Source organism: Raphanus sativus, chromosome 6 (genome assembly GCF_000801105.2).
Source record: "Raphanus sativus cultivar WK10039 chromosome 6, ASM80110v3, whole genome shotgun sequence".
Lineage (NCBI taxonomy): Eukaryota > Viridiplantae > Streptophyta > Magnoliopsida > Brassicales > Brassicaceae > Raphanus > Raphanus sativus.
In genome coordinates, this window is record NC_079516.1 from 17,548,488 (window position 1) to 17,561,033 (window position 12,546).

The 12,546-nt window shown below is 28.1% G+C and overlaps 1 protein-coding gene across 1 annotated transcript; it reads right to left on the reverse strand.

The window, feature by feature from the left end:
• Positions 1–891: 891 nt before the first annotated feature.
• On the reverse strand, positions 892–4,749 carry LOC108831495 (dihomomethionine N-hydroxylase-like). The gene is made up of 3 exons (XM_056988376.1): positions 3,817–4,749; positions 3,473–3,746; positions 892–1,279 (listed from the first exon to the last, which is right to left on the reverse strand). Exons 1-3 carry the CDS (start codon positions 4,747–4,749, stop codon positions 906–908), a joined length of 1,581 nt encoding a protein of 526 aa, XP_056844356.1. The 3' UTR covers positions 892–905.
• Between the last annotated feature and the right edge of the window lie 7,797 nt (positions 4,750–12,546).

Sequence of the window (12,546 nt, forward strand, 5' to 3'; positions counted from 1 at the left end):
AACAAGTAGAAGGTCATTTTTCATGCCCACAGTGAGTCCAGGAGATTCTTCCATGTCCATATCTTCGACCACCATGTCTTCTAGTAATTTCCAGTCAAACTGAAACAACATATTAGCAAGACCAAATTCCACCATTGTTGTCCCCATGTACATTCCAGGACATATTCTCCTACCACTTCCAAAGGTTAACAGCTCAAAGTTCCGCCCCTTTGCATCTATGGTATTATCCATAAACCTCTCGGGGAGAAACATCTCTGGATCTTTCCATGTCTCTGGATCACGTCCGAATCCGATAGCCATGCATTCACATAGAGCAGTGTCTTGGGTTGAACCATGTAGCCGTTGATCTCAAATTCAGACATTACTTCTCTTGGAACAAGAAGAGGTGCTGGAGCTGGAAACTCAAAGACAGTGTACCATAATAAAAAAGCAACTGCATTCTTGGTTTGATCCTCCTGCCATTGTTCTATTTACCATGATTGTGGATACATCCGTATAAATTTCAGAGAGAGAGTCTCTCGGAGACTACACCTCCACTCGGAAGTTAAGTTTGTATTTTTAATAGATTTGGATTTAATTTTTTATAAAAAAAAACAAAAAAAAAACAACAAAAAAATGGTTATTGGAGTTTCATTTTATCAAAAACGCATAACCTTCGGGAAACTCAAAGAAAGCGTAGCATAATAAAAAGCAACAAAAATATGGTTATATATACACACATATATATCCGTTGTTAAGTTGACATAACAATAAGTCTTATTATTGCAATATTGGATTACAAAGATGACGAAAGAGTACAACGTAAGTAGTAGGATACATGGTTTTAGTAGTATATATACACAACCTTATTTCAACTATATAACATATCTTGATAATTTTTTTCCAGCGAATAATTTCTCCGAATTTTAGACCTGAATTTTGGGATATAAAGTTGGAGTCAGCCTAGGTTTCGCACATGCAAGTAGAGGTTTGGCCATGAACAAGTTAGTATCCCCCGGAACAAGCTCGACTTGACTTGTATCATAAGGGAGGGTCCATTCGAATCCCTGGAGAAGCCTGGCTAGCAACATTATAGTCATAGATGTCCCAATTTTAGTACCTGCGCAGCCACGTCGACCAGTGCTGAATATTACGAACCGCATCTCAGGCTCCATCAAAGTCACGTCCATTGAGTTTCCAACATGGCCAGCAAGGTGGCGCTCTGGCTTGAATACGTTAGACTCGTCCCATATATTAGGATTGCGACCAAGCCCTAGACGGCTCACAAGAATTTGACTACCTATTATTGCAAGAAGATTAATCAAACACGTCATATAATGTTCGCCTACATCCAGTTGGAGTACTATATATATTTCATTTAATGATTTAATGCTCGACTATATTTTTCGGAACTTAATATCAACTAGATTTTTCGGAATATTTTACGATGAAAAATTTCACTAATAACTTAACAAATATTTTGGTAATTTTTAAAGAGTGTGTATTTAAAACATTTTTGCATTTAAATTCGTGTTTTTAAATTCAACCCGATTGTGATTATACCGATTAATCCGAAGATCTGACAATTCAATTTAGATTTTTAAAATATTCATATTAAAAAATCACTAAAACCCGAGACTAACCGATCGAACTGATGGATGACCGATATGTAATCTAATTGGATTTAAATTGTAATAGTTTCATAATTTGTACTCTTATAATCCAAATTTTAAATTTCATTATTTTGCAATTTATGAAATTATAACGTTTCTACAAAATTTTAAAGAGAAAATGATATATATATAAAATAACTAAGATTAATTATTGTATTGTTTGGAAACATTGATAGTAGTATAAAAAATATATTGTTTGGAAACATTGATAGTAGTATAAAAAAATAAGTATATTGTTTGGAAATATGGATAGTAGTATAAAGAAAGGAACATTAGTGATTTAATGTAGGTTTAACTATAAAGTATAAATGTGTATTTAATTTAAAAACTTATAAAATAAATGTTAGGTCCAACAGAATATTTCTGTTTTAATAAGATAGATGGATAACGTTAAACAGAGCTCATGTACTCGTCGTCCTTTTTGTCTTAATTGGATAACGAAACGATTATACTACTTTCTTCTTTTGAGAAACTACTCTTTTTGTCTTTTTCTTATCTAAACTAAATGAACATATATAGCAGCAGGAACATATGTCAGATTGCATTTTCAAATGTTTCCTTCTTCACATACTAGATTATTGCCCATGTACGTTACTTACCTGCTAAAGTATGTCATACCAAATTACGTCACAAATTAATTGGTCTGATTAATCAATGATTAATTCATTTTATTTGAAATTTTATTTATAGTTTCTATTTGTATAAAAGACTATTATTAAAATAAATAAATATTTGTAATTAAACTGATATGTCAAGTATATATAGTTTGTACCTTGTACCGCTTATGAATGGCACAAGACAAGTTGATGTCAAAATAGTGTTCTTAATTATATATACTGATATATTGCTAAATTATTTTTTTCAAGATATCATAATAATTGAGTATTCTGAGATTAAAGCCAATTTTGACTCATCATCGTAAACATAACCGTATACAGGTTATATATATGTTTTTTGTCAACATATGATCATTAAGACCCAAAAATATACAGGTTATAAATTAAAAAAATAACTATACAGGATCTAGAAAATAAACTTAATGTGAAAAACAATATACGTATATCAATATAATTTATCAAATTAAATTAAATTAAATTAAAATATCTAAAATATTTTTTTCACTTTTTTGAAAATAGAGTTAAATAAAAAAGAAACCAATTTTCATATTGTTAAATTTTCTTTTAAGTAAAACCGTAAAATTATACTGCACATCACAATTTTATTATAATTTTTAGTTTTAATTTAAATATCAAAATAAATATAAACTTAATAAAAATAATTGGTAAACTAAACTTTAGTAAAATATAAATTTTATTTTGGAAATTATAATATTAAAAGGGGAAAATAAAATCTTCTCTATTAGGTAGCAAAAATAATAAAAAAATATCTTATAAAAAGATAATTAAACTATAAGAAAGTGTGTTAGAGAAAAATTGACAATTTTTAAACTATCATTATTATTTTTAAACTATTTTAATTTTTAAATATTTAATATTTTTATTCATTTATCTACGTGACACTTTGATTAGTTATGAAGGAGTATGATAAATTTAAAGATTCACTTTAAAAGGTGATCCTAAGTTTTGTCCATGGTTTACAATCCCGAACTTAAGCTGTATGATACTATTAACTTTTAAAACCAAAAAAGGTTGATTACTTCTATACGTATTTATATTTTATTATATTTGTACAAAATATTTATTTTACTGGTTTCTTCTAACCACAATAATAATAATAATAATAATAATAATAATAATAATAATAATAATAATAAATGAATGATTTTACCTTTTTTTTTTTTTTTTTTTGAATGATTTTACCTTTGGGAATGAAATAACCAGCAAGTGTAGTATCCTGTCGGGCTCCATGAGGAGGCATGAAGGCATTAGCAGGGTGAAGCCGGAAAGATTCTCTACTACAAGCTTTGATGTAGTTGAGTTGTGGTATGTCTGATTCTTGCACGAGTCTGTTTTTGCCAACTACCACGTCCAATTCATTAGTGGCTTTCTCAAGAATCTCAGGATTATTCAACATCTCTGCGATCGTCCACTCCACGTTGTTCATCGTATTGTCAATTGTTGCAACATTGATATCCTAAATATGGGAAGATGTATGCGTAAAACATTAAACCCTAATCAATGTTTTGTCACAATTGGATAGTTACCTTGCACTGAGCCCTAATCTCATCAAATGTGAACAAAGGCATTCCTTGGTCATCTTTTAGCGTGATGAGAATATCGAGCCAATCTTCTTCCTTCTCTTTTCCACCTTTCTTCCTCCACAGATTCATTCTCTCGTGGATGATTGGGTCGTTGCATCTGTTGAGGATATCAACCGCTTCTCTGACCTCTGCCTCCTCGTTATCGATGTTCCACCCTCTAAGAAAAGGTATGTAATTCGTTACATTAAAGCTGAAAAGACAATCTAGAGCTCGGTAAATTGCGTCCATATGCTCTTTCTCTTTTGGCCCGAGACCTCCGTCCTCAGCCGCTACATCAAAATGTCTCTGGCCAAACATCATCCTCATCATCACAGCATGGCAATACGTTAAGGCAACATCTCTCACGTTTATGGACCCTTGTCGGGGTAGATTGAAAACATACGTGACGATATTATCCGCTTCTAGGGTTCTATCACTGAATGTTTTGTTCAATGTTGTCGGAGACATTAGTTTTGTGGTCATCATTTTCTTCATCAGCTTCCATCTCTCTCCGTAGGAAGAGAAAGCAACTTCTTTGTAGCCATGGCTAACGAGATTGCTCGAGTACGACTCTGTTCTGTCTGCAAGAGCCTCGTCTTTTTCTCTAAGCACTTCTCGGGCGATCTCGCTTGAGGTTACGGTGATGACATGGACGCGAGCGAAGCGGAAGCAAGCTATCTCCGTTTGCATGTTCTCCATGCAACGGTGGATCCACACGTGAACCGGTCGGTTCATGATCATATGGAACAAGTTCCCTATAATCGGCCATCCTCGTGGGCCCGAAGGAAGCTGGCCTTTTGGTTTCTTGGATCTCAAGGAAATCATAGCGAGAACCAAGACCAACAACACAACAAATGTGAAACTAGAATAAGATGGGTTCATGGTACTCATGCTCATGGCTAAACAGTTTGGTATATTGGACTTTTTATTTGGAAGTGTAAAGAGGTTTTACTTTTGAGCTATTAGTAGTGGATGACTCTTACTACAAGTGAGTAATACGTACGTTTTCCGTACTATCTATTTATACATTTCAAGTTTCCGTATAGAACCGTATAAATATTCAGTTTCTGGAAAACTATTATTATCAGTCAAAAACCGGATAAAGATTGACGTAGCTAAGACCGTAGACCGTGATTTCAACACCCTTCCCATTTTTAACATCTTTATTTTTTTCTTTTAATATTCCACGTAGTTTTTTTTTAACGCTGATTTATTATGATATTACAATTTCCTTGTAATACTTCATTCATCTTTCCATAATCTACATAGTTGCCTAATAAATCGCGCTTTCTCTGGGATTTGAAACTTGAATTTGAGATAATCTGCAATAAATTACATAGTCTGAGAATCGAACCCCAGACATGGGTGTAAAAGCCTTTAAACCTTAACCATTAGGCTACGATGCTTCCACAATTTTCTTTTTTTCTTTCAATTCATTTATTTAATACCCACTAGGTAATAACCTGCGTCTTGCACAGAATGTAATTATCAGTTGCTTTATTTTTAACAAAGAGACACTAAATCTAATCTATATAATTTGGATATCGATTCGGTTTTACGTTATTTTTTGGTTTTTTTTAATCTTTTAAAATATAATTATCATTCTAAATCAATATTTATTTTAGTTTGTTCGTTTAAAATGTTTATTTTTTTTTGTATTTTTCTGGTGATAACCAAAAATTACTATTATTTGTTTGTCTTTATGTTATGATTTTTAGATAGTCGTAATGTCGAATCAATGGTTTCATATTATAGTTTCTAAACGGATAATAGTTAAAAATAGGAAAATAAAAATATTAATACAAATTATTTCACTACAATTTGGTCGATAGTGAAAGACGCATTAAGAAAAAAGAATATTTCAATTTCCAAAAAAATTAGATAGTTGTGGTGAATATTTAGTTATTAAGTGCTTACGTCAATGTGCACATGTATGTGTACATAAAAGTATATAAAGACGGTTGATAAATATATAAAATACTGTTAATTAATACTAAATGATACTTTTATCCAAAATAACAAATAAAAGATAAAAACATTTAACCTAAAACAAATAAAAATAAAATAGGTCTAGATATTAGTGAGTTTTTACATATAAAAAAATCAAATTGTATCCGTAAATAGGGGGTGGGAACATATCGAATATTTAGGTATTTGGAGGCATTCATGTCTATTCGATCTGTATCCACCCAGACATTCGATGTCTCGGATAACCAAAGTTTTTAGTTTAAAGCATATCCAATTTGATCCGTAAATAAAATGAAAAAATAAATAAATGAAAATATAATAATAATAATAATATTTTATTACAAAATAAACATTATTTAAAATTTTAAATTCTAATACCTAATATAATAAATTTAATACATAAAATATTAGAAAACTTATTTAAATATTTTTATATATAACTTATATATACATATAATTCTTTAAATATATGTGTATATATATATACATATAACAGATTGAATTGGATATTCCGTCTTAAAAATATTGCTATCTACGATTTGTTTTTTTTTAAGGTTATTGCATTTTAGTATTTGATTTGTTTCGTAGAGTTACAGATATCTAAATTTTTTGGTTCAAATAAAAATGGATAACTAATCTAATCAATTTATGAATATTTTGCCCAGCTTTATCCGTAAACAATAAAAATATATAATTTGTCCTTTAATTCGTTGTCTGTTTTGATTGAAACAAAAAAAAATTGGATAACATGAGTTTTATTAGAACTATGCATGTGAATTTATATTGAAAAAAATATATAGTATGAACACATTTATGTAGATTTTGTAAGAAACTCTCTCCAAGTGACACATGTATGATATTTTATTCTCATTTTATTCTAAGCCTATACAATGGTTTGTTTACAAAAATCAATACCCTACCCCACAAATTTTATTTCATATTTTTGTTTCTTACAACATAACAATTACATATTAACAATTAACTTAAAAACTAAAAGGTTAAACGATCTATTTTTTCCCGAAAAGTATGATATAACATCAGATCTCCACCGAAGTATGATCTCGTGCTAAATTTCTCCGAATTAAAAATTTCAAATCTATTTATCCACGAATTAACACTACAAGAGAAAAGTTTTTTTTCAGCGGTCAAAAAATGCTATCTAACAATACTATAGTGTTTTAACAAGCGATGTATCATCGTCCGTAATAGTAGATCAGAATTTAAATAGCGTTTTTTGTACTGGTATCGTATTGTAATATACCATAGCGCTGTTTTTTGTATGCAATTAAATATTCTTTAATAACGTTTAAATTTTGTTATTATTTACATTATTAAAAATAAATATTTATAAAAAATTAAAATATAAATCGAAATTGAACTTATGATTACATTTTATTTTAAATCAAAATTTATTTATAAATTATAAAGTTGTATTACAAAAGACTAAACCAATTTTTTTGTTTATATTTAAAATTTTGAGTTTGGAATAAATGTATGAATATAGGGTTTAAGATTTGAGATAAATTTTTGAAAAAGATTAATTTTTAGTTTATATCTAACATTTGAAGTTAAATTTATCATTTCATGTTAAAATAGAGTTTAAAGTTTGTATTTAGAGTTTAAGGTTTAAGAACTTGTTTTAGGGTTTAGTGTTTCAAAAACCAAACATAGCGTTTTTAATCATGCTTTGCTATTAAACTTAAGTGTGACATATAAAACCATATGTTATCATAGTGTTTTCAAATATACCACTCTATCATAGCGTTTCCAAATATATAAAACGCTATCTAAAACTAACATGTATATCAAACATAGCACAATCGTAAAAAACGCTATTTTGGTTTCCTATTAAACCCTATTTTTCTTGTAGTGTAAAATTTTTAGATTTATTTCTCCCTAAATTAATAATCAAAAACTTATTTATCCATTGATATTGGTTTAAACTGGTTTAATGTTAACCAAATAATTTTAAATCAATTAAACCAAACAAAAACCAATCGAGTAACAAGAAAATTTGCCCAGATTCGATTTCCGACTCAATTTCATCGAGACGTCGTCTAACTTCTCGGATTGACATAAAAACCATCGGATTCAACATGTGATTCATGGCTCCAAACTCAGTAGCAATGACAATGAAGAAACCATATAACTTCTCTTTACTAACGGCTCAGATCTATCAGCCTAAAAAAATTCTCATAGTTTCTCCTTCTCAAAACTTCCAGAGTCTTATGTTGTCTCTCATAGCCCTTCACTTCAGTCAGAAAGTGAACAGCTCTCTCATCCAAGCACATAAACGAAGAAGATCTCAAAAGCACAGGAAAACAAAAGTAATTTATCATGATTACCCAGCCGACGTCTCTTAAGGTCAGTTTTTTGTTACTCAAATTGGTATTTTTTGGTTTAATTAATTTAAAGTTATTTGGTTAACATTAAACAAGTTTAAACCAAGATCAATGGGTAAATAAGTTTTCCATTATTAATTTGGGGAGAAATAAATCTAAAACTTTTAATTCGTGGATAAACAGATTTGAAACTTTTAATCCGGAGAGATCTAGCACGAGGTCATACTTCGATGAGGATTTGATGCTATATTCTCGTGGTGAAATAGATAGTTTATCCAAATTAAAATAACATAACTTTTAATAATTGATAATTGTTGGGATTTTGGAAGTAAAAAGAAAATTAGAAGAATTTTGAGTGTTAAAGAATTATTATCAGGATCTATTTAACAAAAAAAAAAATTAAACACTAAAATAGTTGATTATAGTGAAAATGATGTTTTTCCAGTGTCCAAATGAAATGAGGGTGGTCTCTATTTATAGAGAAAAAATATCTAAAATTTTGATATAATTTTTATTTTAAGAAAAAAGTTTTATTATATAAAGTTGCGTTTTAATTATTAGGTGGGGATAAAAATCTAAAGTAATCTACACAACCAATTAGAACACAACATTTAAATCTTATCCATATTTAAAAAATAAAAAAGGAATCGTGGTACTCCGCACGCGTGTACACACGCTTTAAATATTCTGGCCAACCATAGAGTGAGATTTGGCTGCGTGGACCACAATTTGTTTTTCAGCCATTGAAACTGCATGAATTTCAACTGTTGAAAGTGTGTTTCAACACTCCTATTGTGGGTGGTCTAACTATTGGCAGTTAAAGATTGACGTAGCTAACTATTATTCTGTTCGTAAACTATTTTTAGGTCTGTCATATTTATAGAGCTGTGCGAGCATTATGATTGCCATAAGTGAATCATAAAAATTTCAATAATAAAATTAATAATATGTATTACAATAGAGAAAACATATAATTTACTATGTCTTTATCATCTCTATTTTCCCAGTTCTAAATGGAGTAGCTATTACTTATCTTTGAGGTGTATATAACTTTATATCTTTTAAAGGTGGATGAACTGATTTAATATTTTCTCCATTAGTTATTTCCCATATATTATACAAAGTTGGACTAGTATTAATTGATTCATTTTTGTAAGGGTAATCTGTTTCATTTTCTTGGGAATATGTTTCAAACCATGTAAAGAATTGAATATTAGTTTTTATATTATTCATATGATCATACCAATTTTCTCGATAGCTAATAGTTGTTTCTTTAGTATTAAATGTTTTAAAATACCATTGTCTTTTATCTGTATTCTTATGAGATAAAAATTCTTCTTTAAAATGTTGTCTATCAATTTCAAATTTTTTTAAATAACATTTACAGATTTAAAGTCTCAAGGTGTTTGAGAAGTGGGAAAATTAGATTCTACTTCAGATTTTTGAATAGGTTAAGCAATAGGTGGTTGCAAATTAATTGGAATTTTTTTTCTGGATTCCTAATTAATTTGTTTTCTACACTTTCATCTGATTGAGTATTAGCCATACCAGAAAAGGAAGATCCTGGGTAAAAGGAACTGATTTTTTTTAATAAGGATGGTTCTCTAAAGGATCCAAATTTTAGTAGTTCAGTTATACTAGTGATAGTTTTTTGTTCAAAATTTCTTGGTGGTTGGGTAATATCAATTATCCATTGGTCATGAATACTATTTTCTGTCCATTTTAGTTGCTTAGGAGTGTAAGTAGATGTGGGAGTATCTTTACTATAAACAGCTAATATTGTTGTTTCTCCTTTATCGTTTTGTAATAAACATCTAAGATTAAATTCTGATGTAGATTGCTTAAAGTATATTCTATATAACAATAGATAGCCATGTCTTTCTTGTTGAAATTTAATTTCAGATAGGTGTACATTTAAACTAATGTATTAAATATTATTGGATTATGTAGATTTACTTTAAAATTCATAGCGCAATTAAAACATACAGCTCCGTTACATAAGTTTGCTTGTACAGCTCCTAAGAATGAATTCAAAATTTAATAGAATTTCATCCCTTAATAACATAAGTATTGGATAATCAATCCCTGTCCTAGACAAAGGTTTGATTGTTATTTGTATTAATCCGAAATGAATACTGTTAAAGTTTTTTCTTCTATATATACTTGTCCAAAGCAATAGAAGATAATGATTTAATTTCTTCAAATTCGTTTTGTAATGATATAGTTTGTTCATGTTCTTTAATAGAATATGCAGTTTTAAAATCAAAATTTTCTATTTGATATATATTTTCTGGACTAAATTGGGGTAGTTAATCATGCGATATTTCTTGATTAAATGTTGTGATTTTTGACATAATTTCTCTTAAATTATTTGTCTTTTGAGACGAAGAAGAAGATGCATGTTTTAATTTAAACCATTTCCTACCTGAAGATGCCATGTTTAAATTATACTATAACTCAAATTTAAATACAAACTAATCGACTCTTAACAGGGACAGAATGATGGCTTACTAACGGACTCACTGTCTTTAGGATTTACACCTAGGTTGACAACACAACCGGCAAGATTCTGATAGTTTGATTTTCACAAGAAAAAGTATAGTTTAAACATATAATTTTTAATTTTGAAAATTTTAATTAATAATTTTCACTTTATTTACTGGAAATTAAGTACTTATAATCGGCAAAAAATTGAAAGGCTCTGACACCATTTACTTTGTAAAACCCAGGTTATGATCTTATATTTATAATTTAAGAATATTCAAGAAATTATTATATTTATAATTTAAGAACATACAAGAGATCGTATAGTGTAAATTATTAAATTTAAATGCTGAAATGAAATTGTAAACAATATTTGAATTAAAACTTACTTTTATTGATTTCATTTGAAATACAAGTTTTAAATACACAAGTGAAAAATACAACAGAAAGATAAAAATATTTAGAGTTTGTAGTGCAAGGAATTTTAGAGAAGTCTCGCTCAAATTCACTTTGCCTTTTACAAAACCTTGATTCTTTAATTATACTAACTTGATGGAAAGAATTTATGATGGCGTGTCCTTGTATTGAAGCCTTGAGTGCTGAGTAGTGTCTTCATGTTGCAGTAATTTTTGAACTTGTCTTGATTTGATTTTGTCTTCTTCTTTGGTTTATTAATGATTTTGGCTTGACTTGGTAGCTGTGAAGTGAAGTAAGTTTGTTCAAACTTGAATTTGCAGAGTCCTTGATTATCTTGTCTATTCTTGTTGTATTCTTGTATTGCCGGTTTCTTTTTCTAATAAAACTATTAAGCATGATCCATTAGAACATTCTTAGATACAACTATTGTAATTTACATTAGAAATAATATTTTTTTGTTATTTATATATATGAAAATAAATTAACTATATCTTCTAAATGATTCAGAAACCTTCATAAAAGATTTTTAAAATTTTATTAAAAATATAAACTCCTATAAATTGTTTATATGTATTTATAAATACTTTATTTTGGTTTATAATTTTAAATATTTCATAAAATATTTGTATGCTCTTATAAATCATTTATAAACATTAAAGTTTCACAGATAAAACTATCTAATAATTTATAAAGGATAGTAAGTTATAGTAAGCTATTTATAAGAACTCTTAAAATTAATTTAAACTAGTGTTAATAATTTTTACACTCTTATAGAATTCAAAAATATTGATAAATTAAGTTATGTATAATACAATTTTATATGATTTATAAATCCTTTATATATACTTATACATTTTTGTAAATATTTTTGAAGCTCTTACAATTTTTTAATAAATTAGAAATAAATTAATAATATAATTTTGCAAGTCAAAGTAAGTAACTTTATAAATATTTTTTATTTTTATATAAGTTTTAATATAAAATTTTAAGTTTTTTTATAAATTATTTACTTGTATGCATTTACACAAAATTGGTATTGGTTTATTTGTAAAACTAAAGATTTTTCGAGAATAGAGTTGAAAGCCTATTGAAATGCTTGAGTTTTGAAACAAAAGTATCAAAAATTGTTATCAAAACACATAAATTTCTTATCGCATATTATTAACTATACTGATACCAGTTACCACAGCTGATTTTTTTTCGAAACTAAAGGTGATAAAAAAATTATTTGCAGTCTACCTGCCACAAGAAAAGTTAAATAGAATTTTTATATTATCAATTTTGACAGCTATGGTTGAAAGACTAAAGTATATATGTTTAGTTAAAATATATATATATATATATATTTCAATAGGAAGTATCCTAAATATCAATAGTTGTTATAAACAGTTTCCGTAATTTGATTTTTTATGTTATTTAATATTATTTTGTGATCTTTTTTTTTAATTATTTTGTGATTTTGATAAAATATATATAAGTACAT